Source organism: Corvus moneduloides, chromosome 11, assembly GCF_009650955.1.
Source record: "Corvus moneduloides isolate bCorMon1 chromosome 11, bCorMon1.pri, whole genome shotgun sequence".
NCBI lineage: Eukaryota > Metazoa > Chordata > Aves > Passeriformes > Corvidae > Corvus > Corvus moneduloides.
This window is the reverse complement of record NC_045486.1, coordinates 21257220-21276573: the sequence shown is the minus strand read 5'-3', so window position 1 is coordinate 21276573 and position 19354 is coordinate 21257220. Positions and strand designations below refer to the sequence as shown.

Below are 19354 nucleotides of genomic sequence, written 5' to 3'. Positions count from 1 at the left end.
TTTTTGGAATGTAAAGTGTAGATATGCTGGAGAACAGATTGCATGAGAAAGCTAAAGTGGCCTTTGGTAGTTTTGGGGGGTTGAGACAAGTAACTTGCCTGATGCTCTTAGTTTACAGTACGTGTGTTCTGCTGCTTCATCACACTTGCCTCGTGCATCTGCCAAGTAGACAGCTATAAAAGGGAAACTGGACACATCAGAGAATGGGATCACAGTGACCTTTCTCTCTGCCACAACAAATGTATCTGTTTGCCTTTCTCCTAAGGTGTACCATGCAGCAAATAATCTGCTTTTTGTAAATTCTGTCAGACTGTTTTGTTATCTCTACAGCAAAAATAGGTGGGTTTTTTTCCCCTTCTGTTCTGAAAGTTTATTAAGCCTTGAAAACTTGTTTTGCCAAAGGTAGAATTTAAAACTAGATTCCAGATTTTCAGCAGAATTTTTAGGGCTTGCACATGCATTGTTTAGTGAACAGTTGTGACATTTGATGTTACACTCATCCTCTATTTTGCTGCCACTCTGGTGTTTAGGAAGGTAAGTGTCAGCACATTCCAGTGGCAAAACAAAACCTGCATGCATGTTTGCTACTTCCTTGTAAAATCTGAGGTGAAAAAATGAGTGAGTGTGCTTGTATTTTCATTTTTTACTAAAAAGGTTAGAATGTAGGGCTTCTTGCCAAGTGGTCGATAAACTTTCTGGTGATTCTTTCTGTGGTCTAGCCTGAATAGACTTGTTTGCCAGTCAGATCAGATTATGACTTCAGACACCTAGACCTCCTGGAAAGCCCTCTAAAGTTATCCTGAATTACTTAAATGAAAATTAGATATTTGTCATCTTTGCTTCTCGATGTACCTGTTCAGTGGAAATGCCAGCTGGCCTTTGTAGCTGGCATCCCAAGGAAGTGAAACATGTACCCTCAGAGCATCCTGGCCTGCCTTAAGCAGTCCTCCCTGATGGATTTTATCTGTTGGCCAATGTAATTAGATATGAAAGCAGTTCCCATTTGGCTGTTAAAGGTTCCGTGAAAACTGCTGCACTGTTGTCAGTGCAAAGCCCCAGATGAGTGCCCTGACTGAGGAAAGGCTAGCACAACACGGGATTTGTTGAATTTCATGGCCGCTTGCTGGCCATTTGTTCAGTTCACAGCCCCAAACTGAGCACAGCACCTCTGTCTCCTGCCTGGCAGTTGTGTCAGGTGGAAGGACACATCTGCAGCAAACCAGTCTTCCTTAGTTACTGGTATTGGAACAACTGCCTGTTTGTTTCAGCTTTAATTTCACAGTGCTCATGGTTTGAAATGATAACTTGTTTCAGGAGCTCATTAATTGAGTTTCATTTCATTGACATGCTAGTATGTCAGTGATGTCACCACAGCTCCCTGTAGGGACCTCTTCAGTGTAGATCTGCACAAAGCAATATTACATGTAAATTTTATGAATGCTTAAAAAACCCTAAAAAACATTTCTATTAACCACAAGGCTGATAGCAAGGAGTAGTTTCAGAACAGTCCCAAAAAGCACAAGCCCTCATGAAAACTGGAAATGGGGGGAAGTTGTTGTGTTTCCCCAGGATGTCCTTCCTGGGCTGTGCTTACAAACTTTGCTTTGTTGTGTCTATTTAGAGTCACAACTGAGTGTTCTCCGTGCTCGGGAACCAAGGGCTTTAATCCCACCCTCATGCATCTCAGGATTTAGAAGGCTTTTTCTCATTGTGTAAAGATTTTAATCTTTTGTCTTTAGAACAGTATGGTCTTGAGCATCAAAGCTGACAGATTCTGTTCCAGTGGCCGGATTTGTTGCTTTTCAGGGAGAACTATTACAGTTAATAAAATACAATTTATTTCCTGCATTCTCTCTCAATCTTTTATTATGCTGTAGCAAAATAGTAATTACTTTTCCTGCAAGAGAAGCTTTGCCAGTTCACCAGTGGAAGAGGGTAACTTAGAAAAGAAACTACCAGCTTTGCTGGTGGAAATTGCTGGGTCTCCCCTGAAGTCGCCATGGGGAGGGGGAAAAAAGCAAACCAGAGGAACCCCTACCTCTGTTTTAAAGGGGGGGGTTCATCCAGGAACAGCTGAGTAGAGATGGGAAGATGGGAGGAAAATGGAAAACCTGACTGAAGAAATCCATACTTAACCTGTGGAAGGAAATGAACCCGAGAGTCAGGACAACATCTCTTTGTGTTGGATGAAAAGCCTTTCAGGAGACACCAGCAATTACCAGCCAGCTCAGCAGAACTGTGAAGATTCCATGGCCAAATTTAAATGAAGAGATATGAATTGCTGTTGCTGCAACAGGGAGAAAGAATCAAAAGCTGGATGTGACCTTTTCTGAGTCAGGATCTTGTCTGTCCAAATGTCCCTGTGGAAACATGTAATCATTGTGCAGACCTGCATTTGAGTCCTGTCACCTTCCTGAGAGCAGAGTTCACTGAAATGACCACCCAAATCAGGGGTTTGAAACAAGAAGAGTTGATTGATTTCCTGAGAAATCATCTGATTGCTAGACCTTGTTTGTAAACCAGCATTATTTGTGTGCTTTTGGATTTATCTTAAAGACAATTTGGTTCTTATTCTGGAAAAACTGGTTGAAGTATGGAGCTTCAAGATCAATGTGCAATACTGTCAGAATGAGTTTGGGAGGGCAGTTTCTTAGCTCTGGAAGGAATTGGTGCCTGTTTGGGAGCACAGACCACTGAAGAAGTGCTGACTCTTCATTCACAAGGTAACCTTAGAAACAAAGCTTAATGCAGTCTCCCTTTATTAATAAGAAGGGTATGCAGGGAAACTCCATCTCCTTAGTTGCTCCATCTCGGTGGAGAGGCAGAGATGCTTCCAGAAAGCAATCCAAAATATGCAGGTTAGGCTCCTTCTCTGAATCTCTCTAGGAAATTCCTGTCTTACTGTTTGTTGACTTCAGAGGGTGTTTGCCAGAGGGAGACTAATATGTGAAGTAGATGCTTAGGTAATTTGCTGCTGCTTAGATGACAAAGGGGACACTATTAAAATATACTTCAAATAAATGCCTTGTTGTTCATGGGGTATTTTGATGCTAAGGGTCATCATAATGCAGGTCAGAAAGACCTCAGGAAGTCATCTAGTACAGCCTCCTGTGAAAAGTGTGGTCAGCTTGAGGTCAGAGCAGGTTGCTCAGGGCATTGCCCAGACTAGTCTTGGAAATCTCCAAGGTTGGAGACTGCACAGCCTGTCTGGGCAGCCTGCCCTGTGGTTTGATGGTCCCGACGGTGAAGATGCTTGCTTTGCCTTGTGTGCAGTCTGAGCCCTTCTTGTTTCAGGCTATGTCTGGTGTCTTTTGCTCTTGCACAATGCAGTGCTGTGAAGAGCTTGGCTCTGTGTGCTCAGTTACCTTTCTGTGGGTAGTAGAAGGCTGTATTTCCAAAGCCTTGTCTTTCCCACGCTGAATAAGCCCCATTCCCTCAGCCCTGTCTTTACAGAGCAATTGTTCCCACCTCTTTGACAATCTGGATGGCCTTCTGCAGAACCAGCTCAACTGTTCGGCCACGTGGCTCGAGCCCCAGACAGAATGCAGTGCTCTGGAGTGGATCTGCTGTGTACTGAGGAGTGGGATGCCTGGGTTTGCCAGCTGTGCTCCTGCTGCACAGCCCAGGGTGCACCCTGCTGGCTCCTGTTCAGTTTGCTGCTGCCTTCCAGCCCCAGGTCCCTTTTGGCACACCTCCAGCCTGTGGAGTAGCCAGGGGTTATTCCTGCCCAGGTGCAAGGCTTCACTTTTATAGCTATAGAATTTATGAAGGCTCCCGTTGGCTCATCCCTATGGCTTGTCAGGGAGTTCTGGATGGCAGCCCAGCCCTCAGGTTTGGAGTGTGCTGGGCTGTCACACAGGTCTCAGGGAAGTCTGTCTATATCACATCTTTGGCTTGTGCTTCTGCTCTCTCCTTTGCTTTCTGACATAATTCTTGTTCCTCTTCATATCTTCAGCCTTTTCATTCACCAGTGGAAAAAAGATGTTCTCTGTGTGTTGTCTCACAGCAACTGAACGTTCGAGGTCTCTTTTTTGTTTGAGAATGAAACTGAACCAATTACCTGTTTCCAGCAGGCACAGCGGTAAATGACTAGTTGATTAGTCTCTACAGGCTTTGCTTCTGAAGACAGTGGGCAGCTGGGGTGTTCCCAGAGTTGGGGAGCTCTTCCCAGGTGTAGCTTAGGTACCTTCTACGCTATCCTAGTCATCCCGTGGAGTTGTGCTTATGTGAGTCTGTTCTCTTCCAAAAAAGCATTTTCGCAGGTTTATTTTGTCAAACCCAAGATATTTTTGTCTTGTTGCTTCTGTGTTTGTAATGTTACTCTGCCTCTCATTTTGACAATTACTTCTATAGAATGCATGGCCTTTCCCCACTTAGTCTTTTCAGAGTGCACAAAAAAGTGACTTGTGATTTTTGTCAGTGCTCTGTCACAAACTGAAGGAGTCCTTTTACAACTAGCAAAGAGACTGGGCCCTTCTCAGGTGTAAGCTCTCCAACCTGATTGCCTGCATGTGTGGGACCCACCCCCATGTTTGCCTTCCAGAAATGATTTTCCATGTTGTTGCTTGTCTGAAACTTTTCTTCAGAGGATAAGGGAAAAAAGTAACTTCTAATGAGAAATTGGTAAAACATGTTGCTGCTTTTGCTCTGAAATGCTTTGTGTGACACTAAAAGTAAGTTTGAACCACCAACACGTGCTCTGTAACTTCTGCTGCTAGTCTGAATTTTTCCTATCCCTAACATGCAGTAAGACTTAGCTTGTGTTTTAATGCACGCAGGATTAGAAACATTCTTTATGATCCAGTACAAAATCTACAGTTTTGGATTTCTGGAAAGTTCTGAAATGAATAGAAATATATTTTATTCTTTAATATCAGGAAAGTACATCTTATTTCACCATTTTCATTTCAGACTTCTGTGTAGTGTAGGTCATGATACTCTTAGTTTTGAGGGTGTTCTCACATCTGTACTGGATGTCTTTGAAACAGAAGAAAAGAAAATCCAAATACGTGAAATGTCTCTAGATCTGTAAAGCATACTTCCAGAAGGCCTCACTTCAGGATTTAAGAGTATGCTCCAGTAAGATCTTGAGGCTGTTTATAGGCGGCTAAATGGGAGCGACATGCAAAGTGAGCCCTTGATAGGCCTCACTTCTTACTTCAGGGCCTGAGCTGAATGTTAGTGCCAGAGTGATGTGATGTGTTCTCTTGATGCCAGCTTTATATGGTTTATTCAGTATTGTCATCATGGAGATCACATAAATTAATGGGAGATTGCTTACTTCTGTCATCCACTGTGTTTCCAAGCAGAGATTGCAGGAACACTCAGGGAGCAGTGCAGGGTTTCTGCAAGGGCTCTGCCGAGAGCACATCCAGCATGACACAGCCACGGAATGATTCAGCTGCTTTTAGAGATGGGTAATTGTTACACATACAAGGAACATGGGAGGTGTTCACCAACTGACTTGGATTACCAGGGAGAGGAAAATCTTATCCTTCTTCTGGCAAAATGTGGGCAAAATTCTATCATCAATATTTGTGACTCTAAGCTTACATGTGAGTGTGATCTATATTTAATATTGTATATATTCAGAGTGCACACTAGTGTAAACTTAGATTTTAGTGTCTGAGATAGAAATAATTACCCTGCCACTGACTACACTGAACAGAACTGTTCTTAACTGCTCACTTTTCACAAGGACGTGGAGTGACAGAACATGGGGGAATGGTCTTAACCTGAAGGAGAGCAGGTTTAGGTTAGTTTTTAGAAAGAAATTCCTCCCTGTGAGGGTGGGCAGGCCCTGGCACAGGGTGCCCAGAGCAGCTGTGGCTGCCCCTGGATCCCTGGCAGTGTCCAAGGCCAGGCTGGATGGGGCTTGGAGCAGCCTGGGACAGTGGGAGGTGTCCCTGCCCATGGCGAGGATGGCACTGGATGGGCTTTAAGGTCCCTTAACCATTCTGTTTCTATGTTTAATTTAGGCTTATAAAATACAGAGCTCATCTCTGGTAGAGAATGACCAGAGATAGAATGAATATCCTGACATTTGTAAAAAGTAGACATTAGGAGAAGGAAATTAATAAAAATGGGAATCTGGCAAAAATTCCGTGGCCTAAATATGAAGAGAGCAGTGTAAGAAATTGCATCAGAAGTAGATCAAATAAGGGCAGGGAAGAAAATAATCACATATGGTAGACTCTGTATAAAATGGAGTTGTGGTACAGGTTTTAAATTTTCAAAGATAAAACTAATGAAGTATTAATCAGAATTTTGCTTAAATATTTCTGACAAGACTGAATTGTGCTATTTTCTAGTAAAGTATGATCTCTCTGTGTAGAACGCAATAAGAACACAAAGATTTTTCAAATTTTTTTATATCTTAAAAATAGAAGTATTAAATCATAATAGTGATCTCTCAAGTTTTGAATCACTGAATTTTGCAAACAGGTTAAAAGATGTTAAAAGCAAAAACCTAGCTGCCCCTGTAGACCCAGGCAGAGTGCTTCAGAATTGTGCAGAGGTTCCAGCCAGAATTTTTAGGAATTGCTCAGGCTTCCTCTAGAATGTAGGACATGTATTTGGCGACCTCGTTCCTGGCCCTGTGAGCATGTGCAGCACTCGGGATGCGAGCAGAGGCTGCCGATGGTTGAGGAGTTCTTCAGACCCAGCTGGCAGCACTGCTTCCTGCCTGGAATTTTACAGAGGTCCAGAATGGTTCCTTGGCCTGAAGCTTCTGTTCCCCACACAGGATTACATGGGGCATATAAGAGCAGCCATTCCCATAATCATATGCCAAGTCATGATTTATTTTCAGGAGGAACCAGTTGAATGCTGAGGTGGAAGTCCAGGGTTTCCAGTGGGTCTTTTTCATCAGTTCTGCTATCACTTTACACTCAGAAAATAAACTGTGTCAAAATATTTCCCGCCATATATATGTGAATGTGTGATGAAGATTATGGTTCATGATGAATTAGATGAAACATTTTGTACTGGGGGAAATGTGCAACTAGAAAGCAGTGAAAGAATCAGCACAGTTAACCTTGTTTGTTGTTGGAGCTGATACTTAACCAGCAGGTATTTACATAGAGGTGAGGTTTCACGTATATATAAATGTGTTGCAATTGTATGAGTCCCTGTTTAAGGTGAAGTCTTAAAGTGGAAGGCCCAAAAGTAGGTAGATAGTGTGGCAGCAGGGAGTTTGTTGAAGATACTGTCAGTAACGGGGGGTTCGGCTGCGTGCCGTGTGCCCGTTCCGTGCTCACGCTGCCGTGTTTGCCATGCAGGTACGTGCTCACCAGTTAGTTTTACCGCCGTGTGACGTAGTGATCAAAGCCGTAGCCGACTACGTCCGCAACATTCAGGACACCACTGATTTGGATGCCATAGCAAAAGATGTTTTTCAGCATTCGCAGGTAAAGTATAAAGCCAACTACTTGTCTTGCTTTCTTTTTTAAATCAATTTTGCTGTACATTTGTGTTGAAGAATTGCATTTGATAAAATGGTGATTTGATCAGTTGATAATAGGAATCTATTGGTATTTGCAGTGGCTCAGCTATTCTAATTTCATGTTCCGTGCTTTCTGAGGGTGTTTACCCTCAGTGCTTTAAATTCTTGATGACCAGAGGGGTTTGTAGCCTAGCTGTGTGCACTTCCTTTGAAAATCAGCTGTACATGAAGACTGAATGTTTAAACTTCACCCTTACATGGGTTGACATAACATTTCTTGTACTGGAGCACTGCTGCAGCCCTTGAGGGTCCCTAGGCATTAATCCTGAGATATGGTGTACATAACTACTGTACAGCCCTGTGCTGACCTACAGGTGACAAACCTGGATGTGCTTCTGACAGATTTTTTTTTTTTTAGTCTAGAACAGATGACAAAGTTACTCGGTTTAAGAGAGCGGTTGCTTATTACTCAGCAACTAATAAACCTATGCCATTTCATCCACCACATTACCTAGGTAAGTAATGACAGCAGCCAGGCTTTTTGTGTTAACTAACACCTGGAATAACCCTAAATCAGAAATTGTATTGGTGGCAGCATCTACAAAAGTGTTTGTATCTTCTGGCAATTCTCACTGACCCTTGAAGATGAGGTTTCAGAAGAAGGTTTTTATAGGATATGTGCTGAGGTTGTGTTCTTGCCCCAGAAGAGAGCAACCTGGTTTACTTTTCTTCTTGGCTATTGCAGCATCCATTCTGGCTTTGGGACTTGAGAGAGATGATGCTGTGAACAACTGAAGTCTGGTGTCCATTCACATTCATGAGGACAGGACCTCTTTCTGGCCATTAAAACATATTTACTGTTTCTCACTGGCCTTGCTGACATGTTTCAGAAATCCCTTTATAGTCTTTGATTTTTTGATGTCATAAGAAACCTGCTTAAATTGCAGCCACACATTGTTGTGGTGTTGCAGATTATTCTCAGGCTTAAAAATTAAAATGTGTGATCACAGGATTTCCTACTCATGCCCCAATCTTAACACTAAAATGTCATTTTAGCTGAAATTTTCTGAAGATCATCAGTTACCATGCTGGTACACTGACACAGATTTTTCCTGCTCTTTTTGAGGGTGTGGGAGGTCTTTATTTACATCCAAAGACCTGCATTAAAGGGTTTAGAGGCTCCCCTAGGTCAAATACTCAAATGACAAAATGCCAGCATTCTGCATCTGCGTGACGTTGGCAGCATCTTCATTGTGACATCTCTTGGGGTTTTTTTTTTTTTCTTGTAAGCTGTCTTTGATTCCCAGGTAGAATAGGAATGTGTAGCAATGAGAGATACAAAGACCTGAAAGAAGGTGAGACACATAAAATACACTTCACAAGCTACAAAGTATTTTTATTGAAAGGCAAAAATGAATAAAACTGACTTAAAGACATAGGAGAAAACAGTAATGCTAACAGAACAAGAGTAAATGAACCATAGAAGCAAAAGGACAAACAGGGTAACATTTATGTCAAATACTGAGTGTTTTCATGAGTGTTTGGTTTTTTAGTTTGTTTTTTTTTTCCCTTCTCTTTTCCCCTCCTCCCCTGCCATACAGCAGCCAGACCGAATCAGTTTGGTATGCCTGGGATAGTGCCACCATATGTTCCTTCTCAGATGCTTAACATTCCACAGACCTCACTACAAGCAAAACCTGTGGTAAGTGTAGCTTCTGCCCTGCTCCCTGGGAGAAGCCTGCTGTGCTCAGCAAACTGGAATCCAGGTGGGAAAGGTGGAGCCAGCTTTTTTAGAGTGGGCAGTCACTGACTGAATTTTAAATCTGGAACTGAAGTGGTGCTACAGACTCTGGTAGAACAGTTTTTGTGGATGCTCAAGATGGCTGAGTTTTAATGCATACATTTGGAAAAGGCCACTTGATTAAAGAATGTATTTTGTTTTAAAAGCAAAGCCTTATTTGACTTCACTCAAGAGTGATCCCTTTATTTTAGGCCCAGCAGATGTCCAGTCAGGGTGGGGCCCAAGGGCAGGGTCCATACCCATACAGCCTCTCTGAGCCAGCTATCACCTTGGAAACAGGTGGAAAAAGTCTGTCTGAGCAGAACAACTACAGTAACATTCCTCACGAAGGAAAACACACACCATTGTATGAACGGTCTTCTCCAATCAATCCAGCCCAGAGTGGGAGCCCTAATCATGTGGATTCAACCTATTTTCCTGCCTCTTCTACATCTTCGTCCTCTGACAATGATGAAGGCAATGGGGGTGCAGTGAAGTAAGTTTCTCATGAGGATATTCTCTTACTCAGCTTCTGTTAAAATAAATTTACTTTCAAAATCATTTACCTGTATCCTGAAAGTAAGAATCATAGAATCAATCATAGCATACCCTGAGTTGGAAGGGACCCAGAAGCATCATTGAAGTCCAGCTCCTGGCCCTGCAGAAGTCTGCAAATTAGTGATATGATAGACCTTAAAAAGATATTTTTGGGTCACTATGACTGCAGACATGTGCATGGTTCAATCTCACCTCCGTGTTCCTTAATCAGGAATCCAAAACCAAATAGTTTTGGGTGTTTTTTCTCTTCTGCCCTTATGTTTTATTGAGAGAGTGAGGTTTTGGTAAATGTCATAAAGCCTTCCAGTCCTTTACATTGTGTAAAAAAATCTTCCTACTTCACAGTATAATTCATTAAAATTTCAGAAGCTAAAAGCTATGGAACTTCACTGAACTTGTAGTGTTTACACTTCCTAAATTTGGGGATAATGTGACTTTGCAAAGGAACCTAATGTGAATGTCAGAAATTTTTTTTGAAGACTCGTGCAAATGGACATTTTTAATAGAAAGCATCCCTTAAAATCAGAATGTCTTGCCCAAAATTCCAGTCACAGACACCAAGGATTTATTTCACTGTCTCTCAAACTGCATTTTAGTATGATGTTTTTCTTTCTGCTGTCCTTCAGCCATGTCAGTGGGAACAAAATAGGCTGGGAAAAGCCAGGAACCCAGTCAGAAGGTCAAACACGTGGAGAGCTGGGAGACCAAACAAAGGTATTTCCTTAAATTCCAAACATCACAGTTTATTACTTTGTGTTAAAGCTTTACAGCAAATTCGGGGGAGGATTTCCAATATTGATCCATAGTATTTAGTGCAAACCTTTACACTTCTTTGTGAATTACAAAACAACAGCTTTAGAGTACAGGAGGGAGGTTTCCAAGGGAGCATATACATAAAAACAAACATTAAATAGGATGTGTAAAAAAATGCTAGATACAAACCAGGAACAAATCAATAACTTTGTGTGGCCCTTAGCCAACTATCTCACCCTCAGATGTTGCTCTCTGGGTTTCCAGTAGTGCATGTTGGACTTTGAGGAAGGAGTGTAACAGTCCGGGTGTCCATGGAGTCAGAGTCCACATCCTGTAACCCACAGTGCAGTAAGCACAGCTCTGACACCATCAGTGTTAGCCACAGGCCACTGCAGGTGTATTAGAGCTCAGCTGAGGAGTTAAAAGTCCTTTATAACTGCATGGTAGGAATTTCACATAATACTTGTTAAAGTAGCTCTGTGGGACCAGTTAGTGTTGCTGCTTAACTAGGTAAGGATGGGCTAGGTAAGCCCTTCATAAAGATTTATCATTATTAAATTTAAGATTTCAAACCACTGTTCAATCAAGAATATGGTGGCCTCTATGCCGAGTTTGAGCTGTGTTTGGAAAGAATATTCAGAGCATTTGCACTTAATATCTCTGTGCCTTGATGGTGGAGCTGTATACCAGCTGTTAACTCTGTCAAAAAACCCCTGATCCTGAGTTAGTTACACTGTAAGCAAACAACATTTTCCCTGTACTTTGGCATAGGAATTCCAGTAAACTTGGGCTTTTGTGCTTAAAATATCAAGTGGATGATTTCATCCGTCAGCGATTATTATTTCTACAGGCTATGCCTGTAGGATAGCTGTGTCTGCCTGGAGATTAGTCACCGTATGCAAATGCTAATTTGACCTATTACATTCCTTTCTTCTCTGCTGGGCTGGGCCGTGTGTGTGCAGCCCTGTGGGTCCCCGCAGCCCTGAGTGTGTCCTTTCCCAGGGACAGCCCCCACACCGAGCCAGAGCTGTACAAGCACTTTCCAATGGATGTGTGCACGCAGGCTGACTTAAACATATCCTGTTTAATGTATTGGTGCTCCTGAGCTTTACTTGCCTAGTTTTTTTAATATTATTAAACCACTTCTTCAGCCCTCAGTAGCAGGAGAAGGCAGAAGTATCTGCTGAGCACAACAGGAAGGATTGTGAGTACGTTTTGTAAATGAACTTATTTCCTAGAGAGGTGAACATTAATGACTGAAAAAAGAGGTAGTACTTCCTTAAGAAGTTGCCCAGAGAAGGTACCCCATCCCTGGAAGTGTCCAAGGCTGGGTTGGACGGGGCTTGGAGCAACCTGGGATAGTGGAAGTGTCCCTGCCCATGGCAGGGGTGGAATGAGATGGTCTCAAAGGTCCCTTCCAATCTGTGATTCTATGAAGATTTCAACCGAGTGAGCTGTGTGAATCTCTGAGGTAAAGTCCTGAAAATCCAGCTAAGATCAGGCAGGTAGCAGCAGTCTTGACACTCCTTTCCTTGACTTAAATGTCAAAATTCCTTGCAGTTATCTCACAGTGTGATTCTACATGACAAAGGTAAGCTCCTCTCATTTGGGTGGATGCATATTTCTAGAGAAAAAAATCCCCTTTTAACTTTGGTGTTTCCTCAGCTTAGGTGTTGGAATATTGCTGGAGCAGATGCAGGAAGAAACTGGGTAGTGCAGTCGGGGAAAGCATTGCTGTCATGTGGGGCTTTTTGTCTTCTTTCTTCCCTGTGTGCCCCCAGTAATGGATAGTTCTGTAAACTTCTCGCTGTGGTTCACTATTGGTGACTTACAGTTGTTGGGGTAGTAGAAGACAGGGACAGAAGTCTTTAACCTGATATAGAAATATTTGATACTATAACACAGATTTAATAAAGCTGTGCTATGAAAGCATTTGGTGTTAGCGTGTGGTGTTGGGAGTGTTCTGGTTTACAGGTTTTAACCATTTCATCTATATATTTTCATTTTTATAACTCAAATGAAGTCCATATTGCCAGCATTTAAAATGCAATCTTTCAATAGCGTCCTCTTTGGCTGTGTGATTAAAGTGTCATCTGAAAACAAGGTTTCCCTTTGATATCTTGCTAGAGTCTGTTTTTACTACCTACACCTTTCTGTAGAAGATTTTTGGAAGTAGTGTGGGGTTTTTTGTTGTTTGCATGCAGGTTTGTATTTTTCATGGGTCTGAAGGGAACCACCTGAGCTTGTTTGGGCCTATTTTTTATGTTACGTGTTGTGTGGGATTTCATGCTTTGGCCATTTCTGTTTCAGCTTTGCTTTTCAAGTCTTAGGAAGCATGTGAACTTCTTTACACATATTGTGAAAATACTCATGCATGATGTATTATCAAGTGATCAAATTTTGGTCTTAAAAGTTTTTACTATTGCTATAATAATTTGTAGGCATGAAACTAGCATGAGCTCTTAAGCTAAAACCAGCTTTCAGTTTTGAAGACCAGGATTTTTAGGAATGAACTCTAATTTTTTTTTTTTTTGTCATATCCATGAGAAATCAACATAAATCCTTATAAAGGCTGGGAGGTTTACAGTATATTTTTATGCATCATATTTTTCCCGTAAGTTTATGGACTGCATTTCTAGAACTGGAATAGAATGCCACTTTAATCTTTCAGTCAGAAAACTCTGCCATTTTCTCTTACAATCTTCTCAGACAAAAGAGCTTTTATGTTACAAAAAAAAACCCAACCAACCATAAAAACCAACAACATTTACCAGACTTGTGAGTTTGGACACTGTGTATTTTACATGTTACACAATTGAACTATGTTATTTTCCCTGTTTTGTCTAGAATTGCAAGCTGAGAAGGGCTATGTTTATGGAAGTCATAGATAAATTACAGACTATGTGGCTGTCAGTTAACACATTGAGTTGGGAGTATCTTGGAAATACTGAGTTGAGAGGCCATTCATAGGTCATTAAAAGGCCATCAGTCCACTTTTGCATTATGCAGTTAAAATTTTTTTTAAAAATAGCAATTACTGTTGCTGTTAATAAGTTAAAAGTTTTATCGTAATATTTATTTTCGTAGTAATTTGGTTCCACTAGCAGACAATGGCTGAAGGTTTCTGTTTCCTGAAAACCTTGCAGCCAGCTTTGGATAATGTATTCTGCACACTGCAACAGCGTGATGCGAGGATTTACTGTTTTCATTGGGGGTGAGGGAGGAAGTTTGCTGTTTCTCTTGGCTGATCTCCTGGTATGTTTCTGGATACATCCAAAGCACTTTATTTTGTATGTTCTGTTACAGGCAGAAGGTTCCTCTAGTGCTTCTTCAGGAAGTCAGGCAGCTGATGTCAAAGGGAATCAAACCAGTAATCCACAAATCCCATGCCTGTTGTCCATGCCCACCAGAAACCACATGGATATTACTACCCCTCCATTACCTCCGGTAGCACCTGAAGTATTACGAGTGGCAGAGCACAGGCACAAGAAGGGGTTAATGTATCCCTACATCTTTCATGTCCTAACTAAGGTATGATATTTTAAAATGAGGTACTGTGAGATAATGATTCTGTGAAGATAATTGTCCTGGCATTTCTGGCTAAAGAGTATCAGATTTTTACATCGTTTTTAATGCTCTAAGTTCTGGTCCCTTTTCAGTCCTTTGAACCAGTTTTCCCCCCATTTTCTAACCACTGATCTGGTACATTGTTCCAATAAATATGAGGTTACGATAATTAGAAGTATTTATTTACAAAATTAATTTTTTTTTCCCCAGCTATATGCAGATATTCGTATATCTCTATGCATGGGTGTATATGTCTCTGTGTGTATGTTTATGCAGAGTCCATTTCCATCTAAAAATTCCAGTGCATGTGCTTTGGTGTCTGTGCCAAGTCTTTTCTATTTTCAGTGTTCTGAAGTACTGAGATTGTTTTCCCTCCCATCTGATCCCTCCCATTGCTGATAGCTGGCCCCAAAGAAACACAGCAGCTCTAAGAAATCCCTTTTGTACCAGCAGCTAGCAAAATGGCACTGTCCCCATTCCTGTTAACCTTTATTCACCTTAAAAATCCTCATCAGGACAATAAGGACCGCAGGCAGGTCTGACATCCATCAAACTAAAAGTTACTGCATCGAGGTTGAGGTTTGGATTTCCTATTTCCCATTTGTTTGTTTAGTACCACAGCTCATGTTGCTGTCATGTTCTTACACTTTTTTGTCAAAGAGAAGTGAAGAATCAAAAGGTCTGTGAAGACCATTGATGTCAGGTCTGTTTCACACTTTGCACAGCCAAATATTCTTAGCATGTTTAAATACTACTTGATGTTTAGTCACAGAATCACAGAATCATTTAGGTTAGAAAAGATCTTTAAGATCATTGAGTACAATTGCTAACCCAGCACTGCCAAGGCCACCACTGAACCATGTCCCCAGCTGCCCCATCTACGTGGCTTTTAAATCCCTCCAGGGAGGGGGACTCCACCACTGCCACCTAAAGCCATTTCCTTTGTCCTGTCCCTCTTCCCTGGAAGCAGAGCTCACTCCCCCCTGGCTGCCCCCTCCTGTCAGGGAGTTGTGCAGAGCCACAAGGTCCCCCCTGAGCCTCCTTTGCTCCAGGCTGAGCCCCTTTCCCAGCTCCCTCAGCTCCTTCCCAGCTCCGTTCCCTTCTCTGGACATGCTCCAGCCCCTCAAGGTCATTCTTGTTGTGAGGAGCCCAAAACTGACCCCAGGAGCTGAGGTGGGGCTTCACCAGTGCCCAGCACAGGGGATGGGCACTGCCCTGGTCCTGCTGCCCCACCATGGCTGGAACAGGCCTGGGTGCCCTGGTCCTTCTTGCCCACCTGGGCTCCTGTTCAGCTGCTGCCACCAGCACCCCCAGGGCCTTTCCTGCCGGGCCCTTTCCAGCCCCTCTGGCTCAGCCTGGAGCTGCAGAGGGTCTCTGTGACCCTAGTGCAGAGCTGTTGAACCTTGTGGTGGAATTATGGGGATTCTTCAGAAACGGGCACGTGTTCCAGGTTATGTTGCTGTTACTGAGAGAGACCTTTTAGACACAACCTTAAACCTAAGGTAGTTTTGTCGAAGTTAAACCTGACAATATCCTAATGTAATCACTTCAAGGTGTCACCTTCAGGATTCATTACTAGGATAGTTTAAATAGGTTTTTTTTTAAGAGAAAGTAGCACAATGGAGTGTTTTCTTGTCAGTGTTAAAAATAAAGGTTGATTTTTGGGGGCAGTGCAGTCAGTTTTTCTCCAAGAATATCCTAGCATGTTTGGATATGCAGTTATAGAAAACAGTGCTGTTTTGAGAGAAAATCTTGGAAGTTCTTTCATGCTTTTTTCTTAAAAGGTATAAAACACTAAATTTTTTGCATACATGTATTCAAACCTAACCTTACTCGAGTAATTCCCAGATAGGTGGTTTTGTCCAGGTGTGCTCATGCATTGTTTTTCACATTGAGTCCCCAATATTGTTTCAAATCCTGCAGCAAAGACTGGTGTTTTTAGACAGCATGAATATTTTTTGAAATAACTGCCTGAAATGTAGATCAGCTTCAGATGTGTTTGGCTGTCTAAAAGCACGTTGCTCTATTTCCATGTGTACTGTTTTTTCAAGTGCCTGTATTAAAAGTACAATATTTAGTTAATCCTCACATGTAGCTAGTCCAGACAAACAAATATGTGTGTGATGGAGAAGGGAAAGAGGAAAGCAACAGAACCTGGAGGAAATGAGGCAGGCTGGGTTAATCCTTCCCCGAGCTGAGATCCGCTTTATTACTGAATCACATTTGTCTTGACTAGCTGACATGTGTATTAGGGTTGGATTGGGTTCCCGTGCATACCTAAGTGCTTTTTGTTCACTGTAACATGTCATATTTCTCTGCTTTCTTTCATGCCAAAGGGTGAAATCAAAATTGCCGTTTCTATAGAAGATGAAGCCAACAAAGACTTGCCTCCTGCTGCTCTCCTGTATAGGCCAGTGCGTCAGTATGTTTACGGAGTCCTGTTTAGTTTGGCAGAGAGCAGAAAGAAAACTGAAAGGCTTGCTTTTAGAAAGAACAGACTTCCACCAGAATGTACGTACTGCAGAACCCATGCTTTATTCCTCTTCCCTTTGCTGTGGTTTCAGAGCCGCTTGTACCGTGATGTGAATGGGAATTGTTGCTAAGATCCTGTCAGGGTAGCTGATGCCAGAGGAATTTTGGGCTTATTGGATACCATGGATAAGAGAAAAAGATATTGTTAATTTGAAATTTTATTTCCTATTGTAGTTTAAGAACTATAAATGTTGCCATTTCTAAGCAAGCTCTGAGGTTTGGCTTTGAACGTCTGCTTAAGCTGCTGCCAGACCTGCAGTGAGTGATGTCAGCTTGTGATGTCATTTCTGTGTATGGCAGCACTGGATTTTAGGAAACTTCTATTCTCTGTACATGCATACAAATCTCCCTGCATTTTTAAAAAATGAGAGGTGCACAGGTTAACTTGCCTTGTCTTCCCAAATGTGTCCCTGAAGGTACCTCAGGGAAATTTGTAAGTATCTTGTGTATTTCAGGTATTGGCATATAAAAGCCTAGTTTCAACCCCACAGAAATCAGAGTGTAATGTAACCAAAGGTAGACCTGGGTGAGGACAGACTAAACTTTTGCAAGCAACCTTGTCAGAAGATCCTTTGACTTGTTCAGAGAGATGGATGTTAATCTTCTCATTAATCTGGAAGTTGTCTTCTTAAGTCTTCAGTTTCCAGGAATTACTCCCATTCCAGTCCTTGTTCTAGAGTGTTTTTGTTATAATGAAATGCATGCAAGGAAATGACTGAACTTTGCAGTAGCAGCTTATAAAGGTTACAGGAATGCTGAAGCATTCAGTGCATGGCACCAGCAGCACAAGTATTTAAATGTAGGAGTCTGCTGTCACTATGCTAAATCTAAGAATCAGATATTTGGAATGTATGAAATCATCATTCACAGGTTTCGTGTGTAAAAGGATAAAAATAATTATCAGTTGTAAACTTTGTATTCATTCCCTTTGCTCTTTCCATTTGTAATTGTGAGATGTTTTTGTACATTTGTAGTGAAAATGATAATCTCCCAATGATGTTTGAAAAGCCATTTATCTTTGCCAGTTACTTTGTGGGAATCAGTATTTACCCTGTTTGAATAATACCTCAGCACACATACAAACTTCTTACTTCTTAAAACTCACACAGCATAGTACTATTTTGGGTTACAAGGTTATTTGAGGATTAAAACAGTGATTTTATTTGCAGTCTTCATTTATCCTCATGAGACTTCTGTCCTGAAAAGTGTACTACAGCCTGTTTTTTGGTGAAGTAGCTGAATGCTGGAGGTCCACTTCAGGTTTAATCTTGTAAACCTAGAAAGTTCTCTGTAGGCTGCTGGGGAAGCCTATATAATCTCTATTTTCTCTTCATTTATCCTGCTTTCCAGAGTTTATTCTTAGTGGAGGGTAAGCACACTGCCGCTGACTTGGTTTAGTTACAGGAGCTCTGGCAAATCTTGCTGTAGGACGTATTCAGCTACTGACCTACTTCTAGCTTAGGACTGACCAAGCTCTTAAAAAAGCAAAAACCAATTTGAACACATGCCCAGAAGTTCCTTGCTTCGCTGCAAAGCTGGCAGTGCCGGTAAAGATGGGTTTGGGCTGCTGTGCAGGTGTGGGGTATGAAAGGGCTCTGGTGCAGGAACGCCTTTATTTTGGTTGGCTCTCTTACAGAGCAGCAAGACTTGGGCAGTCTGTCCAAGATGTGAGGAGGGAACAGCGTCTGAAGCACTGATTAGCCCTCTCTAATTTTTCTGAGGACCCAGGCTATAATGAACTAGGTGCTCATTCTCCTCCAGTGTCTAAATTATTTTGCTGCTCTCAAAAATGAGTAAGTTATGAAACACAGTAATGAAGACAATTAAGAGAAAATTTAGGGATTAAGATATGTTAAGAGAATTAAGAAATTAGTTTCTGAAGAAATGTAAATAGTCCTTAAGATTTATGTAGAGAGGTAATGAATATTAATATCTGAAATCCTGTCATGTTTGTTGTGCAAACCTAACATTGGCAACTTAATAATAGTGCCTGAATAATTGGCAAGGATATTGCATGTGAGGGTTATGGGAGGCTGGGAAAAATGCATAATAAACTGACACCTCAGGATTATTACTAAATATATAGATGGCAAGATAATGGGTCTTTCATGAAACGGATGGGTTCTTGTCTTCTAAATCATTATTTTTTGTATGAAGTTGAAAAGCCAATGAGAAACAACAGAAGCAGCAATCAGTGGTGTTCCTCAGTAATCAGTGTCTGCTAAGTAATGCCTTTGCTGTACATGGCCTCGTCTCTGCTCCCAGAGGACAGGAGAGGCTGGGTCACAGAGTGCCTGATTGTGTTTGGCTGCCAAGGGCACGGTGCTGACTGTGCTGCCCTTCCCTCAGAGGGGGTAGAAACCAAGGGTCTCAACTTGCTCTGCTTGTCAAGCTCTGAAACAGGTTATTTCCATGTCCCGATAAATACATGTGTGTACTGAAACCCTCTGCTCTTTCTGCTCAGTGGCGAAACGCACACTTGCTCAAGCTGTCAGAGCTCCTGGTTGGATCCCAAGGTTTGTTATTTTAAGCCCAGCCACCTTGTGATGTGCTGTTCCCCATCATGGATGTACTCAGCCGGTGCTGGCCTTGCCAAGAGGAAAGCCGTGTCTCTTGGGCAGTAGCCCTCGTGCAAAATCAAGCATGCTGAGCTCAAGCTGTGCTGTCAGGAAGGATTGTAAGGTTAAAAATTGCAGTTAATGAATAAGACCAGAACTACT

General features: G+C 41.9%; 1 protein-coding gene across 5 annotated transcripts in view; it reads left to right on the top strand.

The window, feature by feature from the left end:
- The window catches only part of FAM120A (family with sequence similarity 120A), a 49417-nt gene that overhangs the window by 11682 nt on the left and 18381 nt on the right, over positions 1-19354 (top strand). For 3 of the 5 annotated variants that reach the window (XM_032120545.1, XM_032120550.1, XM_032120548.1), the window contains exons 4-10: positions 7281-7409; positions 7863-7959; positions 9046-9146; positions 9437-9720; positions 10409-10496; positions 13842-14066; positions 16439-16613. In XM_032120545.1, coding sequence (XP_031976436.1) covers positions 7281-7409; positions 7863-7959; positions 9046-9146; positions 9437-9720; positions 10409-10496; positions 13842-14066; positions 16439-16613 — 1099 coding nt within the window. The remainder of the gene's footprint in view (positions 1-7280; positions 7410-7862; positions 7960-9045; positions 9147-9436; positions 9721-10408; positions 10497-13841; positions 14067-16438; positions 16614-19354) is intronic. The other 2 variants (XM_032120546.1, XM_032120549.1) reach the window with 1 other exon arrangement.